The sequence below is a fragment of the Salarias fasciatus genome, chromosome 15 (assembly GCF_902148845.1).
Source record: "Salarias fasciatus chromosome 15, fSalaFa1.1, whole genome shotgun sequence".
Taxonomy (NCBI): Eukaryota; Metazoa; Chordata; class Actinopteri; order Blenniiformes; family Blenniidae; genus Salarias; species Salarias fasciatus.
In genome coordinates, this window is record NC_043759.1 from 12,515,035 (window position 1) to 12,540,231 (window position 25,197).

The 25,197-nt window shown below is 42.4% G+C and overlaps 4 protein-coding genes across 7 annotated transcripts in view; 1 reads left to right on the top strand and 3 right to left on the bottom strand.

The window, feature by feature from the left end:
• Positions 1–428: 428 nt before the first annotated feature.
• On the bottom strand, positions 429–4,804 carry nup43 (nucleoporin 43). The gene is made up of 8 exons (XM_030110951.1): positions 4,595–4,804; positions 3,042–3,164; positions 2,601–2,678; positions 2,093–2,255; positions 1,837–1,972; positions 1,565–1,716; positions 1,354–1,470; positions 429–904 (listed from the first exon to the last, which is right to left on the bottom strand). Exons 1-8 carry the CDS (start codon positions 4,712–4,714, stop codon positions 675–677), a joined length of 1,119 nt encoding a protein of 372 aa, XP_029966811.1. The 5' UTR covers positions 4,715–4,804; the 3' UTR covers positions 429–674.
• Positions 4,805–5,053: 249 nt separating this feature from the next.
• Positions 5,054–12,798, top strand: pcmt (protein-L-isoaspartate (D-aspartate) O-methyltransferase). 3 transcript variants are annotated; one of them, XM_030110954.1, is made up of 8 exons: positions 5,054–5,272; positions 8,312–8,416; positions 8,537–8,568; positions 8,830–8,934; positions 9,034–9,154; positions 10,599–10,684; positions 11,059–11,184; positions 11,746–12,798. In XM_030110954.1, exons 1-8 carry the CDS (start codon positions 5,092–5,094, stop codon positions 11,749–11,751), a joined length of 762 nt encoding a protein of 253 aa, XP_029966814.1. In that variant the 5' UTR covers positions 5,054–5,091; the 3' UTR covers positions 11,752–12,798. The 3 variants fall into 3 exon arrangements, with proteins under 3 accessions (XP_029966814.1, XP_029966812.1, XP_029966813.1); XM_030110952.1 differs by having other exon boundaries at positions 5,057–5,272; positions 11,059–11,228; XM_030110953.1 differs by having other exon boundaries at positions 5,105–5,272; positions 11,059–11,286.
• Positions 12,799–14,216: 1,418 nt separating this feature from the next.
• On the bottom strand, positions 14,217–19,107 carry lrp11 (low density lipoprotein receptor-related protein 11). Its single transcript, XM_030110950.1, has 9 exons — positions 18,411–19,107; positions 17,535–17,692; positions 16,590–16,731; positions 16,324–16,449; positions 16,035–16,229; positions 15,118–15,285; positions 14,955–15,011; positions 14,757–14,849; positions 14,217–14,678 (listed from the first exon to the last, which is right to left on the bottom strand). The coding sequence occupies exons 1-9, from the start codon at positions 18,988–18,990 to the stop codon at positions 14,524–14,526; spliced, it is 1,674 nt and encodes a 557-aa protein (XP_029966810.1). The 5' UTR covers positions 18,991–19,107; the 3' UTR covers positions 14,217–14,523.
• Positions 19,108–19,748: 641 nt separating this feature from the next.
• The window catches only part of map3k5 (mitogen-activated protein kinase kinase kinase 5), a 55,741-nt gene continuing 50,292 nt past the window's right edge, over positions 19,749–25,197 (bottom strand). For both annotated transcript variants that reach the window (XM_030110949.1, XM_030110948.1), the window contains 8 exons: positions 24,501–24,669; positions 24,180–24,365; positions 23,036–23,141; positions 22,678–22,921; positions 22,454–22,566; positions 21,342–21,472; positions 21,073–21,149; positions 19,749–20,749 (listed from right to left, as the gene is read on the bottom strand). In XM_030110949.1, the coding sequence (XP_029966809.1) occupies positions 20,689–20,749; positions 21,073–21,149; positions 21,342–21,472; positions 22,454–22,566; positions 22,678–22,921; positions 23,036–23,141; positions 24,180–24,365; positions 24,501–24,669 (1,087 nt within the window). In that variant the 3' untranslated portion in view covers positions 19,749–20,688. The remainder of the gene's footprint in view (positions 20,750–21,072; positions 21,150–21,341; positions 21,473–22,453; positions 22,567–22,677; positions 22,922–23,035; positions 23,142–24,179; positions 24,366–24,500; positions 24,670–25,197) is intronic.

Consider the following 25,197-nt stretch of genomic DNA (forward strand, 5'->3'; position numbering starts at 1 on the left):
ACTTAGAAATAAACGGGATTTTCAGGTATCTTAAACTCCAAGTGATTTAAGGGAAAAAACAATTTAGCTTTTATTTCTATTAAATACTTGGTTTAAAAACAATTTTCTTTATTCACCTCATACATTGTCTGGGGTTTTTGGCTGATGTGAAGCACTTTAAACTGTTCTGTTAAAAAAAAACATGCAAGAAAAACAGATCTACTTCATCGAATTAGTTGGTTTATTTTTTAAACATTTTTTCAACTCTTCATTTACTTCACCTAAAGAACTCCTGTTTATATGCTAAAAAAAACTGTGATACAAGCAGTTAACATTTTATATATAGCTGAACACTAATAAAGGTTACGTTAGTGTTTCAATCACTGTTGGTGCTGAGGCATAATCAGTCAATACAATCTTAATGTGTTTTTTTAAAAGGCTTTTTATTCATTTTTTAACAGTTTTAAACTGAGTTCATACAAAATGTTTTGCTGTATTGTAACAATTCGCTTGAAATGATTTACAAAAACCTGACTAAATGTTGATCACTGAAACCCGTAACTGAAGGCAAATACACAAGCAAACCAAATGTGTCAAACAGAGTTTGAGCCAAACTGCATCAACACACAAAATAACCTTCTGTTGTGCCTGAAATAAACATCTTCGTCCACATCTCCTGTGGTCTCACGGCTCCGCTAAACTGGGACCCGTCTGTTAACAAACACAGCCTCTCCGTCGGTCCCGCAGACGAGACACTGTCCCAGCACGTCCAGGCTGTTGACGGAGAGCGTCTGGCTGGGCAGCATGTGAGTGGTCTCCAGGCGGCCCTTGCTGGAGTCTCCGCTGAGCCAGGCGCTGATCAGGGACTGGTTCCCTCCAGCTGGAGCCATCGCGCTGCGGGAGATCACGCCGCTGCTCTTGCCACCTGTGAATACAGTAAAAGAGAAGACCGTAAAAATAACTTACCAGTTAAACACCAGAAGATCAAACTGAATGCAAGCAGAGTGGGGAGTCGCTTCACACAGCAACAATGTTCCAACCAGGGATGAAAAAAGTGTCTCATTAGCAATGTTGCAGCCTTCAAAATGATCAACATCAACGTAAAATTAACAGATCGGTTACTAAACACATCCGCCATGTCCGTTCTTTTCAAACCCTGTTAAGCGATGGTGGGAAATGTACATTTTACACTAACACATGTTCCTGTGTATTTTAACTGACATGTTGTGCTTCCATGTCATTGTTTACACACTTTAGAGTTGTTTTTGTTTCTAACACTACAAAGGTAGTAATTTACAGGGTGCAGCTGACGTGTCAAACCGAAGTCTAACCAAACAGCATAAAAGCCAAATAATCTGTGAAAACAAGACTTTCCTTGTAGGAAGGAGGGCATGTCTGAGGGGGACGAAGTCTCCCAGTGCAGCAGTGAGCCGTCCTCGGAACAAGTAAACAGATGATCCGGGTTGGTTGGGTGAAAGTGCACTTCCCACACTGTTCAGAAAATAAGACAAAAAGAACATGGATCAATACATTTATAAGCTTGATAACTGATAAAATACAATGATCTTTTCACAGTGATTCCTACTTTCAGCAGAGTGTGCCTCCATGAGTGAGAAAGGTGTGTTCCCCTGCCGTACATCCCAGACACAGAGCATGCCATCCTGGCCTCCAGTGGCGATGATGTGCTGCTGGTTTGGGTGTCTGTCCACACAGTGTAGAGGGACTCGATCCCCCGAGCTGGAATAAACAACAAATTCCAACAAAATCAAATTCAGCACAACACTGAAAAAATAAATGAATACAAATACAAAAAAAAAAAAAAAACAGAAGAGGAAAGCCCATGTGAATGTGTCTTACAGGGAGAAGATTTGTGACGGGGAGCTGCTTTGTTGTCTGAAGTCCCACAGCTTGAGCTGACCAATCGAATTCACCGTCAAAATCTCTGTTGTCCTCAAGTACGTCACTGCATGGATTGTGCTGCTGTCTGCGTTGTCTTTCAAAGGATCAAAACATGTTTCAGCGTAATTCACACAACAGAAAATGACATAAAGCTATAATCCTGTAAGAATTTCTCCCCCTAACAGGATAAGCTGGATTTTGATCTCATATTTACCGATGACTCGAACCACTCCTTCCTGGTCAGCTCTGAAAACAGTGATTCTGCCATCTTCACCTACAGAAACAATCTCAGGACTGCTGCACACGACGCCTGTGCAGGGAGCGTTGTCACATGGGTAACGATGTGCTCTCGACCAGTGCTGAGAGTTCGATAATGTCTGCAATCAAGAGAAACAAAAAGACACGACAACATGACACAACAGGCACATGAATCTTAAAACAATTACCTTTTTTTATCTGTTTGTCTAACAGAAATCACAGACCAGTTTTTGCTTATGTATGAATACACTTTAGGATTGTAAGAATATTGACCGGCCGATGCATCGGTCTATCCTTAAAGAAAAAAAAAAAAAAAGAAAAAAAAAAAAAAAAAGAAAAAAAAATCTGCTTCTCTGTCTTTAATGCACATAAAATAAACACTCATCCAGGGTTTGCTTTGTGTCTGGAGTCTGAAAGATCAAAGTCTGGCTTCTTGACACATGAAACTAAAATCAGGACTTCACCTGAGTCTTTGGGTGGTGGCGAAAAATGGAGACCGCCCCTGTTGACGATGCTGTGACGATCCTTTCTTGATCCAAGAACTGAAGGTAGAAAAAAAAATTAAATAAAGAAAAGGGAAAAGGAATATAGTTTTTAATATTTCGATAGATCATTGAGGTTGTCTACTTGGATTTGAGGTACATGTATCAATAACATTAAGTGTGATTTAGAGCTATGATTTTAAAACAAAGCTGGTTCAATAATGTTATATAAAGGACTTTAAAAAAAAGAATTGTAGCAAACTTATACAACTATCAAATTGCCTTTCATTCATTTGACAAGACCAAAAATGACTGGCTGCCATAAAAAAAAAAAAGAAAAGCTAATTAATCTTTGAAAATGAATCACAACACTGTGGCCTACTGCAGGTTAACATCTCAGCTTGACAACCATAAGTATCTTACTTGAAGGTCAAGAACATCTCCATCGTGCTTGTGTTCGCACAAAAGCTGTGGGTCTCCCTCAAATCCATCTTCTATGCCGTTACTTGCATGACTCCCGATGGACCATATGGAAATCTTATTATCCTGTAAGAGACACACGAAATGACAAATGGTTCAGACACACAGATTCCTGAAACTATGCAGACATCTCAATTCTATCTGGAACTTTATCACGGTAAAACCTACACCCAGAGTCACGTTCTTAATGCTCTAACTTACCAAACGTATGAAAATGTCACACAAAGTGACGTTAAGCTCCAATGAAGCAGTTTGAAAATAGCTTTATATTTGGAGCATTATCAATGTCAAATGGTAATCCAAGAGTTTACATGTAAGTGTAGAGAGGTTAGGAAGACCGTGAAAAAGCCTACATCTGGTTTAAGATCTTACACAAAAGAGGGTCATGTTGCTTTTTTTTCTTCAACCCATTAAAAATAAGTGCAATTTCATCATTATAACAACACTCGGCTTTATTTGGTGTGTTCAAATCTTCCAAAACATTTAACATCCTCTCTGACACCCTATCTTCAAGCCACAATTTCTGCAGCTTTCAGTAAGTCTATGGACCTGATGATGATAATGCTGCTGCTGCTAAGTTAAAGCCTACTTTCACTGCCATAGGCTCAGATGTTTCTAATTTACTCTAATCAGACTCCCATAGTGCAAGACACAGGGAATAAATTGAAGTTACAGAACAAATTCCAGTCCATTTTTCTTGTTATTTTTCACTTTTAATGTGGCAGCTGAGTTTTGGCCTGCTGCTCATATGTGTGAAACTTTTGAAAAAAAAAATCAATATGAAGTGTTATGATTTTATTCATTTAATATGCCATTTTAATTTTTCCTGTCTACATTTTGTATTTTACTCTACTTGGTGAAGTCCCAAACATGTTAAAAACAATATTTTCCCAAACACATTTCTAAATAGTAACAGGGACACGGTTTTGCACTTCGTAAAACAATGTATGATTTCTGATACTGAAAGATTTATCTAAACTTTCATGTGACTTTCAGACGCATTGAAAGAAGAAATGTAAGTGAACACAAATGTTTGAATACCTGGTATTTCTATTGTGATGTTTCCATGTAGTAGTCTACGTACAGTTTTGTTTTTCAATTTCTCAGTGGCGTTAAAGGTGTACAGCTGTCCATTCTGACTTTAATAATTTTGTTTAACCCTAGTTAAGGATCCAAGCGCACGGACACATGGATGTCTGCTGCTGTTGCTGTAAATTCACATAAATCTACTAGACTACATCTACATATGTTGTTCACATCATAAAAGGAAAATAAACCAAATCAAATAAAACAACTTAGCGGTTTACAGACATTACTTTCAGGTAAATCCTCTCACCAACTTTTTAAATCTTTGAAGCACACCACAAGGACTTCCTAGGAGTGGCATGTCTGAAATCGTAGTACTCGTAGGTGCCAGTGACTCAAACAACAACAATAAAGCTAAAATGTGTGTTTTCAATGAAGTTTGGCACGTTGTAGTAATCGTGAGGGCTCACCTCGTTGTCCCATGAGCCAGTCGCAAAGATGTCTGGTTGTTGTAACTCGGAATGAGAAACCGGCCGCCACCTTGTCTTGCTGATTTTCTGGGATACATATTTGGCGTTTATGCTCTCCATTGAAATAAATCCCGCGTTGTGTTATTTGAAAGAGCGAGTTGTAATTATTATTAGCTTAGCATGCACAGACAACCCTGCAGTGTACGCGCCTGGCACTTCGTACGTAACTACGGCGAGCTAGTCAGACCAAAAGAGTGAAGCTTCAGGTTTTCTCGCAGTCAGGTTTAAAGCGGTGTCTGTCGCCACCTAGTGGTCACTATGAACGCTACTGCGGCAAATCCGATAAAGCACTCAGGGAGGAATGTGTTTATTTCACCTCACATCTAAGGCTTGCTCACATACACACACAAGATTTAATTATTTTATTAAAATGACGCTGCTTCGTGAGAGGGCGTGTGTTTGGAAGGTGGCCCCGCTGCAGTAAAAAAAATCTTTGGATGTCTAGTGACGTCTCCTCCGCTCCGCCGTCTCCTCTGGAGGTTGTCAGCTTCATCGGGAAAACATTTGGCGCAGGCGCGGCACTGACAGCTGCTGTCTACTTGCTCCGCAAAGTCTGTCTAATAATGGCCTGGAAATCCGGAGGAACGAGTCAGGCAGAGCTTGTCAACAACCTCCGCAGTAAGTCCGCGTTGTTTTTCTGGAAGTGGCGGCACCGGGGTCTTCCGCCGGCACCTCGCCCGAAAACGGTTGAGTTAGGCGGGCAGAGGTCTCGTGCAGCAGCGGCAGCTAGCTGGTTGCTAAGCTATGTGGTATGTTGTTATGGACCTAGCCTTACCTCTCTCCTCCCCTTTTCCGACACCACGCTCTCTCTGGGGAACACATGCGTGCTCCCACAGAAAAGAAAGCGAATCACACATACGCATTCGTTACGTTTACTTCGCGAAATATTTGTGCAGCTTGAGTTTTGTGTGAAGTTAGCTTAGCCAGCTAGCTCTATGTGCGTCATTTGGGACGCTGTAGCTAGCGCTGCTAATGGAGTGCCCTGCCCACATCCATTGATGGCTGCTGTTCTCATCGTGGGCTCCACTAACACTGTGAATGACAGTGACAACTGTAAATGTGCTTCTGCTAAGCTTTTGTTAGAGGATGATGGAAAATTACACCTTGCTGTGTCATAGCTGCGGTTAACGGTGCGGTGGAGTGACTCAGTGTGTCACCTCGTCTGAAGACTGATCTGTTGCTATAAGTCCACTGCGATCAATATCATCGATTGCATATGTGTTTTTGATCTGCGATGAAGTACTAGGATTGTGTAGTGTGGCACAAGAGGAAACACTGCCTTGCAAAGCCAAGCTGCAGTCCAGTCATTGGAGCAAAATTCTGAAAACTGCGGTCGAAATAGATGCATTCAAATCAATCATTTAGCCCAATTAGACTCCAGATACATTCTTATAGTTCCTGTTGAAAATATAATGGATCTCAGGTTTGTAGCCTGCACGCTTACAGGGTTAAGATTACGGGTATGAAAATATTAATAAAGAAAAAACAACTTTCGTTTGATTAGAAAAAAAAGACAACAGATGTATTTTAACATCTGAAGATTTCTAAAAAAAAAAAAAAAAAAAAATCATTTTTTTAAATAATATAGACTCAGGCATTTGAGGAACAGACCATGAAGTAGTTGTTAATTGTGATGAAAACTTGAATGATTAGAAATGCCATGTGTCTCCTTTTAGAGCTGTTTGAAAGTGTGCTTTGGGTGCTTTCTTCTGGGGTTGCAACAGTGGATCGAGGGATCTTAATGTATTGGTTTGGAATCACTTTTATATTGGATGCACTTCCTAATGGAACCTGAGCAGTTTGGGGTGAAGAACTTCACTCAGGATGCCACACTGGCAGAGAGAACCCGGCTCAAAGCATGCCTGAAACGAAGGTCGTTGAGGATTGTATGAAGACAGGAGGCAGTGTCTCGGTTTTATTAGTTATGCTGCAGGATTCCTGCCAGTTGGCCTCTAAAGGCATTTATTGTCCCCGCTCTCTACTCTTACATTACAGCCAGTGATTTATTTATTTATTAGTTTTACAAATTTCCCCGTTCAGACAGACGAAATTATATACCTGTATGCGGATTTGAGAATGCAAGTCCACTTTCAATATTAAATATCCTCTCAGGCTATTTATATTCGTTGCAGTCCAGCAAGTCAATGCAAGCTGTGAGCTTTTTTGCCAAAAGCTGCATGGTGGGATATTGACCATATGTTGTAGTTGTGTCTTCATGGAGCATGTTGTTGTTCAGATCTGCTTGTTAGCATGCAACGCTCAACATTAAGCTAAAACATTAAGTTGTTGGGAGACATTTAGCTTTTCCAAATCCCCTTTCATCTGTTTGAATTGTTCCAGTTTTCATGTTAGTCTTCCTCTCACCGAGCCAGTGGCACACATATAAATTCAGTGTTTAGAATGTGCACAATCTGTTAAATTTGTTCATTACTTAGTACACTTTATGGGACATAGACCCATTTAGACACACCGGTGGCTTTAAATTTAACCCCAGGTTTGCGTAATCTGCCTTTAAGCAGGTCGCGCATGGGATGAATGCTAATTTACAACTTTCTTAGTGTCGTCTCTGTGTTTCAGGTCAGAACGGGTCAGCACAGGCAGACCAGCATCAACAGTTGTTTCAAATGCTGAATGGTTCATTCACTTCTGAAGTTCAGCACCTGCTTAAACAATTATGCTTTTCAGGAAATACAAATGATCCATGGAAACATTTTGTTTGTTCGATTAACTTGGTAAAGGCACATTTGAATTCACAGAAGATGGGAAGACAAGAAGCTGAAATGTTCCAGATGCTATTGGTACACTGCTTGTCGGACTCCATCTGGCCCCTTGTTTTGTTTATTTGTCATGTATCCTAAAGTGGAGCGCAGCTCTGAGGGTGAGGGGAGTCAGTAATGAGAGCGGTGCCGGCTGTCGCTGGCTTTTCCTACGCTGGCACCAGCTGCCAAACAGGAACCTGTTAGGAGAGATTATTCTGCAGACACCAACGCTTCTACAGGGAACTTCTGCTGGTTTCTTCCTTGTCTTTTCTGAAAGTGTTGGCGGTTCCCTGTTGCAGCATGTTGAGCTCAGCCTGTTTTTCTCTCACAGTTTTCATGCTATTTTTCTGGTGTAATCATGGACATATTGTGATTTTAATTATTCGTGGTTTACATTTATAACCCCCCCCCCCCCCCCCCCCCCCCCCCCCCCATCCATTATTTTCTGAGTTCACATGTTGCATGCAGCACATCCAGCATCCAGTTGTGTTACGTACAGAGCACACACTCCTTCAGTCTTCTTCAATAATGAGTGCATGTGGGGACGTGGGGACGTTATAGAAAGCAACGAAGCCCAGATATTCCATTCCCGCTCCAGCTCTTCTCATCGTTCGCTTTGAGATTCACTTCCCCTTAAAATAAAATCCTTTAGATTCTTCTGTGTTAGTTGATTTGGAAACATGCAAAGTCCCCGATTTCATGTTTTGCCAAAACAATTGCAGCTGTAGATGCAGTACTTTGCTGTGAACGCATAGGGAGCCCTAGATTTAGACATTATTTCCTCTTGTGTTTGTGCCTTATATGCGTTTGCTCTCTTTTTGATTCTGCTGCAAGATTATGTAATGTTTCTCTGCCTTGTGGTTTTGTGTGGTGACATAAGCTCTTCTTGCTTCCCCAGAAAATGGCATTATTAAATCCGACAAGGTCTACGAAGTCATGCTGGCCACAGACCGAGCACATTTCTCTAGGTGTAATCCTTACATGGACTCGCCACAGTCAATAGGTATGTCTTTTCTTCAGCTGGTTCATGCATCGCAGCACAGAGCAATTACAGTGTGAGAGCTAAGAGTCAAACTAACCAAAACCTGTTTTTTCTTCATCTTTTTTTTTTTGTAACCGCAAGGCTATCAAGCAACCATCAGCGCACCACACATGGTATGAATTAAAAGAAATTCATGCTCCCTTTTATTTGTGGCTTTGAACAAATTCTTTGTGATGTTTGCTTCTATTGCTTCTTTAATAACGTTTTCTGTATGATCTTCATTTTAATCACATTAAATAATTTCTGTTATTCTAAGAAGAAAGAAATTACTTATGTATTTTTAACCTGATGTTTGCTCGTGTCAGACGCAACATGACCGCAGCAGACCGATGAGTTTTAAGTGCAGTTTTCTTGTCGACGCCCCCTCCACCTAGCATGCGTACGCCCTGGAGCTTCTACACGACCAGCTGTACGATGGAGCCAAAGCTCTGGACGTGGGCTCCGGCAGTGGGATCCTGTCCGTCTGCTTTGCACGAATGGTGAGCCAGACACTCCCCGGGTAACCAATCAACATAAAATGTGTCTGAGTTTCTGAAGTAAACAAAGAACTGAGCAAACCCGTCCTCTGTGCTTCACAGGTAGGTCCGAAAGGAAAAGTTATAGGAATCGATCACATCAAAGAGCTCGTAGACGACTCGATAAACAACGTGAAGAAAGACGACCCCAGCTTGATCACGTCGGGCCGAATCAAGCTGTTTGGTAAGATTCTTAGATGTATGTAGTTTTGGAGGTTTGTTTAAAAACCTACTGACATTTCAGCTTTCTGCATGCTATAAAAGGGGTTTGAGCCTGGAGTCCCTCAGTGGACAGAAGCATCCAGCAGCTCAGCAGGCAGTGTGCAGCATTAAATAATTGAGCAGCGAGTAGCTACTTTCACCTCTGAAAGAGGGTTGAAGTGCTGAGCCAACCAGGGTGTTAAAACAAGTCAGTCAGCAGATACTGTTTTTTTTTTAGGTGTTTTTCATTTAGTTATTTTACTCGTCTGTCTCAGTTAGTTGACCAAACATTTTCTGTCCTGCCTACAAACATGTTGCAACAGAGTCCCTCTTATTTGGACCACATTTTCCTTATGTAACTACCTGAACTGCCTCATATTCATGCTAGTAAAACATTAACTTATCTCTCACCACACAAACAAGTTCAAAGTGAGCACAATCTCTCTGGGCTTGTCAACCGCTCGTGGTATCAACAAAGTTTATGACTTTGACAAGAGAGCTATTGAAGTTACAAGATTACAGCCAGAAAAACAGCCGAGGCAATTAAAAACCAGCAGAAAAAAAAAAACAACTTAAAACAGACTTTAAAGAAGAGAGGACTTGATAAATGTACCACTACTCCTGCTAGTATTCCAAAAAAGGATATACTTAAGTGATAATTAAACAGTCGTTAAATGCATTTTACCTTAGAAAATAACTAAAAATAAATAGTAAACATACAAAAATAAATATCTAGAAAATGTGGGCACCAGCTTCTCTGGTGTTTAGTTACACTCTGGCCATGTTTTATACCAAGTTATCAGGTATCAGTTGTGGTGTCGTACTGTAGTTGGGTTTTCCCTGCTTCAAGCCACAGCTTCATTCCTCTCACACTCAGTTCTTGCAACATGTTAGACCACAAATCTTCCCATTTGAAATCTGAAATGGAATTAAGTCTGTTAGTTATTGCAAGATGATATAAAAATCTCAAAACCACCTTATACTAACTAAATGAACAAAAAAAAAAACTCAGTGCAACAGAGAGAAGGATAATGAGGAGGAGGCGGCTTCAGCTTAGTGCACCCACTGTTCATTATTATATATTCAAAGTATATTCAAAGGCAACATCGGAGGAAGAGGTTTTTTCTTTGCAGGTAGCAGTCTAAGCTATTTTAAGATCATTTCTGTAGAGTTTGAAAATGTGTGGTACGAAGCAAGCAACAGGCCAAAAAATACATTATACATTATAAATGTGGTGAGCATAAAGGATGAGATTTGGCTTTGCTTCTGAGCTGTTGCTTTCTGAGACATTTCTTCTGAAAATTAGATAAAAACTGTCATCAGTGGATTTGTTGGCAACAAACTAGTGAGCGACAGCCTGCTGAGCACATCCGTCAGCCCCGTGTTGAGTCTGGCAGCCTCTGAGTGATCCCTGTTGTGTGATTCAGTGGGAGACGGGAGACTCGGCCACCCGGAGGAGGCACCGTATGATGCCATCCACGTCGGCGCTGCGGCACCCACGGTCCCTCAAGCTGTGAGTCTCTCTCTGAATACTGCTCAGGGTCACACTGTCCGTCCGCAGTGCAATGAGAAGACGGCTATATTCTTATTTACTATCCTGTTAAAAGCTTATTTCTGCAGTGTAATTGGGTCTAGTTCAGTATTTAGCCAGATCTGTGTGACTAAATGTAGTTGCTTGTGTTATCGCGGTGTTGCTTGAACATGAGCTGAGCTGTCAGCGCTGTGTGGGTAAGCTTGATTCCTGACTCAGTCGCTCGGTGCGGCTGAAGTTACATCAGCCACTGGCAGAAATCAACACACGTCTAAAGAGAGACGCACTGAAATGTAGCCTCAGATCTTAATGAACGGCTCTGCTTCCTCTCACGCCCCGCCTCTCGTCCCGTTCAGCTCCTGGACCAGCTGAAGCCCGGCGGCCGGCTCATTCTGCCCGTGGGCCCGGCGGGCGGCAACCAGATGCTGGAGCAGTATGACAAGTTGGAGGACGGCAGCACCAAAAAGAAGCCCTTGATGGGGGTGATTTATGTGCCTTTAACAGACAAAAACCTGCAGTGGTCCAGGTGGAAGTGACTTCCTTCTCCCCCCTCCTCCCTCTTTCTCCTTCTCACAGTGGCAAAGGTGAAATGGTTTGGCTTGGAGCAGGCAATGGATCACAAGAGGCTGCGTTATGCTGCTTGTTGACATGTTTTGCTTCTTCCATACCATACCAACTAGCTGCACGTTTCCTCCTCCTTTTGTTAACACCGTTCGCACCAATTTGGTTTGATAAAAGAGTCCAAATTAACGTAGTGTGTAGAGCCTAAAACATCTGATACTGGTGCTCGGTTTTTAAAAGCATGGTTGCATTTTGAAATTGGCTTCTAATAATCCAGTGAAGTTCGACTCTTTTTCTCTGTGAGCTGTAAAGGAAAAAGGTCCTGTTTCGACTTTCACCATTACGATGTTTCCTCACATCTTGCATGTAATTTTTATTGATTGATTGATTGATTTTTTTTTTAACCTTTAACCTGTCTGTCTACAGGCTGCCGGTTGTTCTTTCTCCCGCCGTCTCTAACACGGATCTTCTTTCTCTCACAGGGATGAACTCTGAAGAGGAAGACAGTCCATAATCCACCTTTTTAAGTTTGAGCCTAGAAGAAAAGTGGGATGGAGACGAACAGCACCCTGACATTTCACTCAAAGCATAACTAAACATGCTCCTTTTTGTTTCAGTCTAATGAAGGACTGGAGTATCAAATTGATGGCAGCCCAGGAAGAAGGGCTGTGAAGAAAGACTGAAGCTCTGCGCAGAAAAATCCAGGAGGGAATTTTTTTTTTTTTCTCTCTTTAAGGCTGGCTTTTTTTTTTTCGGGGTGGATGTTATGTATTCTTTTTAACTGCTGGATTTTAGTTTTTTTTTTTTTTTTTTTTTTGGTGTTGTTTTTTGTAGTTTTACCATTTGAATTGCAGTTTTTTTGCATTTTTGCAACCTTACATTTCAGCAGCATCACAGCTGAATGTAGGAGGAACGCCGGACAACCAAGACAAATGCCTGAGCCTTTTCAGATTAATCACCTACCTGCTGTGTGTGTGTTTGTGTGTGTGTGTGTGTGTATCATCAACTGTAGACTTCTCTGCTAAAACATGAGCTTTCATCCCCTTCCAGCAGTATTAGAAAGACACACACATACACACACACACACACAGGCACCACAATGGCTGATGAAATCCACACATCCCGTTTGATGTGCAGCACTTTTTAGGCCATACGTCACGCAAAACAAACAACTCATGGGCTCATTCTCGGCATACTCCAAAGAGAACAGCGCACCGATAACACCGACACGCGTGCACACATGCAGGGCTGTGCTTTCCACTTTGTGAAGTGTTGCTTTCTGCCGCTGGTTTCCATTCATCACCCGCGCAGGCTCCTCTGGTGACTGACGCTAACTGTGGAAAAGTCACTGCTTTGCCAAAATAAAACTCCAACATAGAGCAAATGAATGTCTGTTTTCTTGGGAGGGAATAAAAAAAAAATAAATAGACGAACGTGGAGTCAGAAAAGCACATTTTATTTTGGATGATCTGAAAGATTCTTGGCTTTCACAGTTTCTGGAATGGCTTATGAAAATAAAGAGATGCTTATGTTTTCGTCTGCCTATTGTGGTTGAATTTGTGAATAAATGAGCTGCTATTTACAACATGGGGGATAAAAATAACCTACAAAAAGACTTCATTCAGTTTTAGGTTTCAGATCCCTATTTTAAAGGGAATTTATCTTACTTTAGGGAATTAGAGAATTTCACTCTGAAGTTTTTTGTGTGGAAATTTTGATTTGATGCATTTCAAATATGAATCCAACAGTCCACTCTGTTTTACTCACTTTTCTGTTAATATACTGTTAAAGTCTTAAAGATATCTGATTTCCACAAGGCAACTTCGAAAAGGAAATTAGGTTTCTTCTCTCATTTTTTTGGGACATAAATGTTCATCTGGAAGAGAAGAATAAACAGATTATTTCTCCCTCAGACAGAGGTTAAAGTCAGATGGATTAGAAATACTTTGGTGTGAATTAGAAGGTGTTTGTGTTTCAGCCTCATTCATCCTCGGTGAACAAGCTCATTGTTACTAGTGGTAATTTAACCAGCTGCAGGTACAAAAAAACAAAACAAAAGGATATACAGCTTAAAGTTCCAGTTCATGAAATGTTAGTTTGAGAATCTTAATTAACTTTATTAGGGATCCAAATGAATGGATTTGAATATACGCAGAACACTTTCCATTTACTAATAGCTTGAGTGCTGATGATCAGATAAAGACGTCTGACTGGGAGGAAGAAAACAGTTTATAACAATCCACTGATGCGTCTTCCTGTTATTATCCAGTTAGTGGAGCCTTTAGTAAGAACACTCATCAGATGGTTACTGACCTTAATCAAGCATTTTTTTTTTTTTTTTTTTTACTGCAAATTTTAGTATAATAACATTTGGTCAAAATCTGAATTCCCAGTTTGTGTTTTTTTAGCAAATAGTATTCTTATTTTAAATTATATATGTTATCATGTATTATGTGACTGTGAGGATGTTGAACAAGACCACACATGGTCAATTTCCAGATAAAAGGTTATACTGCCACAGCCAACATGTATAGTAAACACATTTATGTATAATCAATTTTAATGTCACATGAAAGACAGCACTTAGAGGGAATACATCTGCGCATATTTATATATAGAGAGAAAGATATTGTACACAGCTCACATATGTCTTATGCAACAAAACTTGGATAGGTCCACGGCGAATCTGTTAAGAGTTCATGTGAGTCAAGTGGCTTTCTGAGTAATCTGTTGATGGTTCCCATCTTGCAAGAACATGGATTTTTCAATTTTATGTTTCAAAACAAGTTAACATGATTAAAATTCACAGCACAAAAACAACTTTTTAGAGCCACATAGTGGTAGGAACACTGCATGTTTTGTGCAGCATTTGTTTAAAAAAAAAAAAAATTCCTTGTAGAAATAAAAATATTCCGGAATAAATGAATTACAGTAACATAGACAAAAGAGCTTCTTTTGCCATATTTATCAGTAGCAATCGTGGAAACTTGATATTTCATCCATAAACAACAAGATTTTCTGTGAGGACAATATAAATATGGATTCAAGCGTCTGATTATGTGTTGCTGACTGTGAAGGCAGAGTCTGTCAGCAGCAGATTTACTGCTTCGCCCGTGACTGCAGAGCTTTGGACGCTCCCAACCTGACAAAGTGAAGAGAAACTGCTGCGAAGGGAAAGAGTGCAAATTCAGAAGCGTCCTGGATCCGGCTCTGCGCCGGCGCCCCCGCCTGTTTTCTCGGAGCCGATTCTCGCCGCCTGGCTACAGGTACATGCCGTTGATGAGGTAATCTGACTCCTCCGTGGTGAGCGGCCGGGCTTTCTTCAGTTTGTGGCGGACCAGTCTGAGACGGCAGCCGATCATGAGCAGCAGCAGGGCGGTGATGATGATGCCGAGCGCCAGAGGAAGGATGGCACCTGGAGGGGGAGATGGGAGAGCCGTGTCAGAACGGCGAGGAGAAGGAACGGAGCGTAACCATGAGCGCCGGGTCTGACCTGACTCCGGGCCCGGGTGTCCTGCCACTGCTTTGAACGGCTTGGAGACGATGGTCTCACTCACTGCTTGGCTCTGGGAGTTTTTAGGAGCAGCTTCAAGAAAAACACAAATCAAGCAGCGGATTAAAAGAAAGTCCCAGTTTTACTAAAAAAGTGTCTTTTTTTTTTTTTTATGTATTTATTGTTTGAATAACTCACCTATTTCAGTTTGCTTGGTGACTGGAGGCGAGACACTTGCAGGTCTGAAAGCCGGACCTAAAAAAATAAAAATTCATGCATGTAAAAAAAATAACTTATTAAAAAAAATGTTGTTGCAAGTTCAAAATTAGGCTTAAAAATGAACAAAAGGTAAATTCCTCACTTTTCTGGATGCACTCGCTGACACAGTCTGCTTCCTGGAGGAAGTTGTTATGGTTTCCCTGGCAACCACCATACAGAAAGTGTTTGCACTGCCCAGCATTTTGGTCATAATACCAGCGTGGGAAGGTGCCTTTGCAGGGTCCAACCACTGGAGCTGCAGCACACGGAGCTGCAGGAGCACAGAAAATACAAATCATGTTGAAGTTACTCTCCTGCAGTGCAGCGCCATGTGTCTGAGGGTCGACGTTACCGTTTAACACCAGTTATGTTACATACAGGTTTAAATGAGACGACTTTAACGCCACGGAGCAGTAGTATGAATGATTTTCCCAAATAAAAATGTCTGTTGGTTTTAGTTTCTCCAATGAAATGACTGATTGTCTTTCTGTATTTGGATGTTGTCCATATGGCTAGTGTGCTGAAGAGTTTCGACATGGGAATGAGCATTTGGAAAAATAAGAAACTACCGGCGAGGGAACCTTGGGTTTGTAATACCTATGACTAAATAGAAATCTGGGAAGAAGTCCTTTTGGTTGGTCTCTGATTCGGGGATCAGATGGCAGAAGGGACAAGGGGAGCTTTGTTCCAGTACTCAGAGGGGATGCGGGCGAGGAGCCGCTTTCCCAGGGAATGCAGAGTGGCCCTTTGGCTCAGCCAGCGTTTTTGAGCTCGCTGCTATGACAGGATGGCTGCCTGCAGGCTCCATCTGCTGCCACGTCCAGACTCACACTTAAAACCCTCTCTGCATTTTTATGAAAGCAAACTGCATCAATGCCACAGAGAGGATGTCATTTGAAGGTTTTAAAAGGTAAAACTGAAGTGAAAGCAGCATCATCAGCTGATTGCTTTTTTATTACTTCATATTATACTGTTATTTGTCACCCACAGACAACGACAGGTTTTCAAACACGAACCTACCCTGACTGGTCGAGGCCTCCTGTTCAGTAGAAATCTGAGAGGGAGCCGGTACGTTCCTGTCCTGCGGGGTTAGGGTGGATTTCCTGCGTCCGGTCGAGAGCAAGGAGCCCTCCTCGGTCTCCTCTCTCTGGGCTGCAGGTTGCTGAGGGGTGAGTAAAGCCCCCGGGTGGGTCACCGACTTCCGGTTGCTGTCAACTACAACAAAGAAATGTGACCAGTCATGCTTACATTCAGCTCCAACATATAAGTTGTGAATAGATCAATATGCCAACAGCTGTACGTTTCTTACAGTTGGTGCAGAAGGCTTCGTCAGAGCGGTCTGGACAGTGCTGCTTCCCGTCGCAGGAGTAGGTGATATCAATGCAGCAGCCGTCATCACACTTGAACTGGTAGTTGGAGCAGTGGCCGGTACACACTGCGGGTAAAGAAACACAAAACTGCAGATGTTTGACTTCATTAACAGCAACGGATCCAAATACAGAGGAAGAACTCAGTGCGGCGTTACATGAATTCAAGCGTTAGAGCAGAAATGGATGCAGTGGGGGGGCTCGTCACCTTCTGGCTGGTGTTTCGGTGCCAGCACGGTGATAGAGACGTTGTCCGAGCTCTTCTGTCCAGAGGAGTCAGTGACCGTCATCTGGAAGGTGTAGACGCCTTCCTGCAGGCCGCTGACCTTCAGCAACCCTGGGTGGGTCGACTTCACACACACACAAGCACAGTTTAGATCTCCGCTCATGGAGTGTTTTGTGTTATAGCAAAAAAATGACGTGGGGCCATTTTGTCTCAGTTGGTGGAGCCCTGTCACCCTGTAAATGTGTTGAAGTGTCCTTGAGCAAGACACTGAACCTCACAATGGGCACCTTGAAGGACAGTTTGCATGAATGGGTGAATGTGACAGTGTGAAGTGTATTCAGACATCTAAAGCAGCAAAAAGTGCTTTGAGCAGATGCTTGAATCAAACAGCAGGACGAACTCAGTAAAATCAAAGCTTGATTTTTATCATCAGCATTTTCAGGTGATTTGAAAATAATTCTAGTACAAATAGAGAAATGACTCATGATGACCGAAAGATTTTTTTTTGTTGAGAAGAACACAGTCAAGTGTAGAAATAGACGCAGGATGTGTCATGGAAGAAGAGTCACATCTCAGATGACGCCACATCTGAGGCACAAACACTGCTGCTTTCTTTGTTTCAGTCTGGACGTAATAAACTCTGTTCTGTGTTGAAACAGCAGAGCGTCCTGCAGCTCGGCATGCCAGCCACCTTGTTGATTTAACCATTAGAAATGCTCAAATGTACCGTGCGCATCTATGTCTGTGAGAACAATTAGAGTCCATTTAAACAAATAATCGGGACATCTGAAAGGACGGAACAAAAGAGTTGTGTCTTAAGCTCATTGTTTGTTTTCATTGCAGAGAAGGGAGGTGGACACATGCAATCACTTTCATTTGTTTGATACCAGTATAGACCTTTTAAGCCTATAAAATGCAAATGCTGACCTTCATATTGATGGCCGTGTCACCCTTCACAAGTGTCCACTCGTAGTGGTTGATGCCATGGTCGTCCACGCTGTCCCGTCCGTCCAGTACAGCCCAGTCTGTGGGCAGCTGGATCACCACGTCCTGTCCGGCGTCGCTGCGTGGCGGCTCGTCCTCCTCTGCAAAACCAAATCCCTCATATGACTGCAGGATCTAAAGAACACTCTCTTTCGTCACTTTAAACACTGCGTTTCTGTTTATTGGAAAATAAAATATGCTTTTATTTCTGCATTTAAATGAGAAAAAATGAAAACAGGTTTACATTCATACAAAAATAAGTGAAATATTTGCATTATTGTTGCCGTCATCAGTGAATTATGCCAGTTATGATCATCATTTTCAAACCCAGCAGATGAATCACCACATTGTTATTTTGGAGAAACTGGAAAAGTAGATTGTTTTGTGGTATCTTACTATAACTGCTTAAAAAGTAGAAATGCAGATTGATGCTTAAGAACTTCTATCACTGCAGTAGTTTTTAATCCTCAGACAGTGATGAAACCAGCAGCTGTTGCTCTCACCAAGGCTACAAACTGTGAGGCAAATCATTAACCCAGGCTTTCAGAGTAGGGAACAGTCAGTATTGGTTTGTCTTGAATTTACTGTATTGTATGAAATTAAATAGATAAAAAAGTATTATACGTGCAAATCTTGTATTTTTACATTTGTGAAATCTTTTCCTCTTGATTTGTGTTCATTTGTTGACAAGTCAGCATGTATTTAGACAATAGCCGCACTCTAAAACTACTCTATAAATCGTAATTTAAATTTGACATCATTTTTAAAATCACACTCAGTCAGTCACAAACCCTGTGCGTGTCTCTACATGTGTCCCACCTTGCGCGTCCTCCTCCGGGCCGGGCCTCCGGGCGGAGCCGCCGGATGCAGCGGGGATGTGTCCGCGGCTGCTGCTGCTGCTGCTGTTGGCGGAGCGGGTGTAAGTGGTGAATCCCTGCTGCGGGGCGAACGAGCACACGCTCCTGCTCCGGTACGTGCAGTTGAAGAGGTAGCAGCGGAGGCTGTCCTCCGGCTGCCGCGGGTTCTCCTGCACCACCGCCACGGTGCAGTGGGGCTGCGAGCAGCAGGCGTGCAGGCAGTCCTTCCAGGTGAACACCGGCTCCGGGGCCAGCAGGAAGGTGGCGCCCTGCTCGATGGACACCCTGGCCCGGATGATGCTCTCTCTGGCGGGGCTGTAGTCGCCCACGCAGGAGTCGAGCACGTCGCCCGTCCTGTACACCTGATCCTGCTGGAGCTGCTTGCGGAATTCCTCCAAGAGCTCCTCCACGCCGGATATTCTGGATTTCAGGTCTGATATCGGCGACGAGCGCGAGTCGACGCGCTTGAGGATGAACAGCAGCAGCAGCAGCAGCAGCACGGCGCGGGCCAGCAGCGGCCGGGGATGCTGGAGCAGAGCCATGTTGTTCCCGCAGTCAGGCGGAGTCAGTCCCTCTGTCTCCCGCTGGCCTCCCGCTCATCTGAGCCTCTGGCACCACGGACGGCTCCAGTCCCCGGAAATAAACACAAATCCACAGCAAAGAAGGGAATCCGCCGTTTCTGGATCAGCGCTGATGGAGGTGATGCTTCCTCCTCTGACGCTGCTGAAAATCTGCTGTTGTCATGGTGAGGCGGAGGCGCCCGCGAGACACCGAGAGACCGCGGCCTGCGCGGCGGAAATCAGTGACGTAACGCGATGCCCATATATGGCGAATCAGCAGCAGTGCACCTGGTGCCCTCACCTGGACAGCTTATTCCCGTCTGCATACAAGTCGCATCCATCCATCCACCCATCAATCCACCTATCCAACATCCAATAGCAGCAATATAAATGTTGTGGCTTGTTTGTGTGCACATTGCCAGTTTGCAAAATCTCTTAAAAATAATTTTTGTGTCATTTCATGCACTGAAAAGTTAAAATTTTAACATTTACCGTACTGCACAGGACATTTAGATTTTCCCCTGAAAAAGAAGTTCCAACCTTTCATTTGTGTTGATCTGTAACAGAAGATTTAGCGCCACTTTTTTTCACAGCTTCAAGATGAAGTTTTATTTCAACAATATAACACAAGAATCTTGAATCCATTTAGATATGAAACAAAAACGGACACAATGCTCACAATTATTTCCCCGCGTGTGACATCATAGTTTAAAATAAAAAAGGAAAAAGGCTCTTCCATATGAAATTTGTTGCATTTTAGATTTTTTTTTTCTTACAACATACATCTGATTGAATGGCTGTATATACACAAGCAAGATAAACACAAATTGTAAGTGTACAACAATAAAAACAAATAATCTGATGTAATATCAATTACTAACATTTCCAATGATTTGTGACACTAGAAAATACAATAATATTACATGTGTTCATCATAGACTTGGTCCAATCTTAAGGAGAGTTAACTATGTTTAACAAAGTCTTCTTGTTACATAAATGTCATTCACATAGAATTTTATAACACAATATTTACATGATGTTTTTAATTATAATGATCATTATAAAAAGAAAATGTGGACATAAAGGGTTGACAGTTTAAATAAGTTTCAGTTTGAATAAAATAAAATATATATTTTTTTAAAAAAAGGCATGCATTGACATCCTTCAGATAACCATGACAGTTAAATTAAAATAAATTTAAATAAAGTAGTGATAAGATGCAATGATGAAAATATTAGTACAGGTGACGCTGAATGTAGTATATTTTGTATCTCAGGCTTACGTCGGAAAACGGTCAGTCTCCACTTTTGTAAACATTACATCTTTGTAAAGATGGGAGGAAAATAGTTCAAGAAATCAATTATCGATTTTTCCCATCAAATTGAATTTTCAGACACACTTGTAACAAAAGCTGTGTCCTTGAGGCATAACAAAACTAGTGGCACTTTAAGAATTCTTACTTTCAAAATGACCTAATATTCAAAATCTTTGTTTCAAATCTATAAAATACTCCAGGGGGACTCCTGCGTCGGGGGAACGCTGCTCTGTGCACGTCCTGAACACAGCTTCATCTCCGAAAAGTCTTCCTTGTCTTATAAATACTGAGGTAAAGAGGAGGATGCTGAGTTGTCGAGGGACAAAGTTCCTGGCTTCTTTGAGTGGTTGTCGCCACTTAAGGCCTTAGGTTGGCTTCTGCCTGTAGTCAGTGATGGCCTTCCACAGTTTACACAACACACCACCTCTGATGAGAGACAGACACAAAACACAGTCAGGTTGGAGACGATGGTTTACAACTGCAACAATATCCACAAGGGGTAAAACGACTCTGTCACAAAGGTCTAAATCCAGCTCTTGTTTCCGACAAGTGGGAGAACAATCCAGTGAATCTGGTCTGTATTACACTATTTACCAAAAGTTAACAGGTTAACTTCTGTGTTTCTCTTCATGAGATGCAGGAGCAGCATCAGTGTATATTTTTGACACAAAGCAGAGAATACAGAAGTGAAACTGTTTCAAATTGGATAAAAAAAGAGAGGTTAGGCTTGTTCGTTTTTTTTTTTTTACCTCAGTCTTAAACTCTTCAGGTCGTCTCTTGTCACATCGTGGAGGATGTTGCTCAGTGTGTACTCCTCATTCAGTATCTTAAGAGAAAAAAAAAGAGTGAGGTGTAAAATTACAAGAGGTGCATGAAAACAGGTTCTTGGTTTTCAGTCAGGATTCCCTTTTTATCTGGATGCAATGCTCTTTTTTGAAAAAAAAAACAAACAAAAAAAACACTAACAACAATATCTCAAAGATATGTGTTGACTGGGGTTATAAACCGAGGCGCCCACCCTGTCTATGGAGTCCTGGTCAGCACCGTAAAGCCGCAGCCAGCCGGTCAGCTCCGAGTCTTCATGTCTCTGTGGAGGTTGACTCCTCTCTCCCTCCTCGCCGCCGGACGACGAGGGAGATGTGGGAGAATCTAACAGGAGAACATATTGAGGAGCTTCTGTTAGAACCTTGAGGACACTCACTAAACATTTACGCAGATGATATCTGTACAATGTTTAGCATTTAGCAACATTTAGCATAGTTTATCAAGCCTCATCGTTAAATATCATCCCTTATTAATATTCCTCTACTGGCTGATGCAGTAAACTATAAGGAAATTTGCTACATGTTTATCTTATCCACAATAGGATTGCTGATAAAAGTCCGTCTGTTCAGTTTGCGGTACGTAAATTACACTGAATTGCTGCAATAACAAAGTATTTTTGAAATGACGAAGCTTCATAATTATTACACCATGTTCATCAAAACCAAACTTAAATGTTTAGTTCAACAACAACAATCTACCTACATTGGATATTTTCTTTTTGCAACACTGAAATAAGCATCTATTATGGCAGATGTGAACATGTTTCACAGTCTTTCATAGGAAAGCTGATTCACTCTCAGATCTTGTTAAATTTGAATTGTACTTCAGCAGATCAAATTTTAAAAGGCTCTCTACACAAGGTTTAAAGTTCATAGCACATAAAAGATAAAGTGACAGTTGAAAAGGTGAAGGCGTTTTCTCGCTGCAAGACACACTGGTATCATCATATCAGCAGGTCAAAATGGGAATAATACTGGAGCCACTGATTAACCAGCTAATTGGAATTAGAGATCAAACAAGCTACACCTCAAGGAGATGATAAGAAAGCTTTGTTTGTGCTCATTAGTTGCGACATGGCCTTCGGAATCTGTTCTGTGAGTTGAATAAAATGAAGGCGGATTCCTCCCTGGACGTTTCTCTGGCTGCCATGACTTTTAGTTTATGCATTGAAGAGCACAGCTGTTCATGTAAAGCAGATTCTTCCAGCTGGCTGCGAGATGTGAAGACAGATTGGAGCAGCAAAGGTGGAGCGAGTTTCAGAGCCGACCAGAGTGCGAGGAGGTAAGTTCAGATAAAAGCGCAGACCTGCAGGCTCAGATCGCAGCCTCAGTAGTCTGATCTCTTGCTCTCTCTCCTCCAGCACTTGTTGCAGGATGGCCTGATACTCTCTCTCCCTCTCCAGCAGCTGTTCCAGCAGCCTGAGGTCAAACACACGGAAGAAAAATACCAAAGAATCTTAGATTATCGCCTCAATTTGATAAATAATTCATAACGTTCTTCATAAAAACAGAGAAGGGAAGCGAGTCTACCTGCTGGTCTCCAGCTTCATCCTGCCCAGCTCCATGCTGACGGAGCGCTGTGCGTTGTGCGACTCGTGGGACACCGTGGAGCTGAGCGTGCTCACTCCCGAGGTGACCACCGTGTCGTCGTGCGTGGCCACCGGAGGCACTCGGCTCTGGTGGGCGGGGTTCCTGTCCGGCTCGGCGTCGTCGTCCACGTCCTCCTGGTCGGCCGGGTCGCTCTCGGAGGCCAGGCTGAAGTGAGGCCTCAGCTCTGAACACACACAATTTCAGAGCAGGTTTAATGTGAAACCAAAGACTTCCTCAGCTCTCAGGCCAGTCATGATTCAATTCAGAGGAGCTCGACTCCAGACGCTGGTGAGGATACCTGGCACCAGGATTGTGATCGCAGTCTGCACGGCTTTGCGGATGATGTTGTCCAGAGCGAACATCCAGTGAGGCTTGATGTTGTGATTTCGCAGCACTTTGTTCACCTGGAAAAATCCAGATTGTTACTGTCTATAGAGACAAATGTTCTGTTGAAGAGAAGCTTAAATTAAAAGGAACTTTTGTTGGGTTTTTTTTTTTCAGGCAGTGTGAAAAAAATTACTCCAATGAGGAGTTTCTGCAGGAAAAGCTCATAGTATTCTGATTTACATTGCAAGTATTAGTTATTCAAGAGGTTGTGAACTTGTAAGCACAGTAAAGCACTGTTTGTTCTATATATCTACAGAAGAACTCCATCCTTGGTCACAGTCAGTTTACAAGGATCCTTGAGCAGAGAACAGTCCTGCAGCAGGATCTGACGATGCTAATATTCCTGAAATACCTTGAACCTCACATCCTCGAGGATGAAGAACGCCTGCCGCCTACTCGGAACCATTCTCCCTGACGACCAACAGGAGGCGTCAGAGCTTCATTCTCCCTCAGAGTTATGCAACATCCCTCACTGCCATGAAAACAACCACTTGCTGTAGTGTCATTTCATCTGCATAACTGCATTTCTGAGGAGGAGAGCAGACGACGAGCCTTCCTACAGAACGTGCAGTTACTCTCCACACTTCCTCATCTCTTGAAGATCATCAGTATTTCAGTTATTCCTCTGATCTACGTGCAGGAGGAGCAGCAACAGGACAGCCTGAATGCTTTCTGCAGCTTGTAGAAAATGACAACAATTACTCTGAAGTGCTTGGAGCCTGTGGTTTATGCAGGAGCTTGAGGCACCTCTGGCTTCAAATGGGAGTGGGAGGGGGGGGATAATAAGACAGGAAATCACATTTTACAGATGTCAGAGAGCAGAAACTCTGTATTCTGTCAGAGGAATTACATTCAGAGATGCATCTTCAGCTTTATCTTTTAGAAAGCTAAAAGCATTTATATGAGCTGGAAGCTTTGCGGCAAGTTTTAGATTTCAATGTTTAATTAACAAGCCGGACTGGATGAAAACTTCAATGCAATTTCAGTGGCGTGCTACTTAATCTAGTTTTGCAATGTCAAAAAAGGAAAAAAAAAATCCATCTGTAAACACTTACAGCATCCTGGAAGCCGAACAACACGACCTGCAGCTGACTGATGGCGGTGCTGTCAAAATCCAGCTCCAGCTTGAGCTGAGACAGGGTGTTGGCGATAATCTTCCTGTCTGCCATCCGCACAAAGTCAGCCAGACTCACCACAAGGGTGGAGATGTGCTGAGGCTTCAGCTTCATTTCCTCAGAGCCCTGGAGGTCGGGGGAAGAGGGCCAGAGGAGGAAGAGAAGAAGAGAATTATCCTCACAGGAGGTAGTTAGCCGGTGCTCTGGCTGCGCCTGATGATATCTATCGCTGCTCTGATTTTAGCTTTTATCGCTCCCGACCTGTGTGAAGGCCTCCATCAGGTTGGCCACCACTTTGTCCTGATCCTCGGTCAGGATGTGGTGCAGCGTGGCTCGCCGCTCGCTGTCTTTACGAAGCATAAAGAAGCCAGAGTCCTTCTCATCGGGAGACGGCGGAGCGCTGTGGTCCTCAAAGTTCTCCACTGGAATACTGGCAGAAAAAAGAAGAATGGGCTGGGATCAGTTCTTTCACTCTGCAGATATCAGCTCGATAAAGTGGCAGAAAAGATGAATGGATGTGACAAAACCTCACGCTGGCTGTAATCTAATCTGTCTAAAACGGAGTATTTTAGACATATGAGATAGTTGCCTGTGTTATATTTAATTTAAAGCTTCAGAGGAAGTGCCAGAGGAAAATGTGTGTCGCATTTTGGTCCTGCTTGAAAATTTTAATGGCCTTTAATGGAACTGCTGGAGCCCCAGAAGACTGAGGCTTATGCTTCACTCTCCTTATGAAAATAGAAAAAATATCAACAAATACTTAGTCGGTGTGTTAATAGTGGACCATTTGTAAACGTGTCAACAAAGGATTCGTTTCTGCCAAGCAAAGTGTTAAGTTACTGCATTAATTCAAAACACTACAGGTGTTATTTTCTCACTTTTATATATCTTATGTGCTCAAGAACATGCTGGTTTTGAAATGAGTTGTATTCCTGTTATAGAACGTGAAAATCTTGGT

What these genes read in the sequence shown, in the direction of transcription:
- nup43 (XM_030110951.1), bottom strand. Translation starts at nt 4,714, where the DNA reads ATGGAGAGCATAAACGCCAAATATGTATCCCAGAAAATCAGCAAGACA. An exon ending in GCCACCACCCAAAGACTCAG is followed by an intron (nt 2,256 to 2,600) that starts GTGAAGTCCTGA and finishes TCTTGATTGCAG; the next exon opens with ACATTATCGAACTCTCAGCA. An exon ending in GGAGGCACACTCTGCTGAAA is followed by an intron (nt 1,471 to 1,564) that starts GTAGGAATCACT and finishes TTTTCTGAACAG; the next exon opens with TGTGGGAAGTGCACTTTCAC.
- pcmt (XM_030110952.1), top strand. Translation starts at nt 5,092, where the DNA reads ATGTCTAGTGACGTCTCCTCCGCTCCGCCGTCTCCTCTGGAGGTTGTC. An exon ending in CCGTCTGCTTTGCACGAATG is followed by an intron (nt 8,935 to 9,033) that starts GTGAGCCAGACA and finishes TGTGCTTCACAG; the next exon opens with GTAGGTCCGAAAGGAAAAGT. An exon ending in CACCCACGGTCCCTCAAGCT is followed by an intron (nt 10,685 to 11,058) that starts GTGAGTCTCTCT and finishes CGTCCCGTTCAG; the next exon opens with CTCCTGGACCAGCTGAAGCC.
- lrp11 (XM_030110950.1), bottom strand. Translation starts at nt 18,990, where the DNA reads ATGGCTCTGCTCCAGCATCCCCGGCCGCTGCTGGCCCGCGCCGTGCTG. An exon ending in CCCGGAGGAGGACGCGCAAG is followed by an intron (nt 17,693 to 18,410) that starts GTGGGACACATG and finishes TTGGTTTTGCAG; the next exon opens with AGGAGGACGAGCCGCCACGC. An exon ending in CACCAAGCAAACTGAAATAG is followed by an intron (nt 14,850 to 14,954) that starts GTGAGTTATTCA and finishes TTTTTCTTGAAG; the next exon opens with CTGCTCCTAAAAACTCCCAG.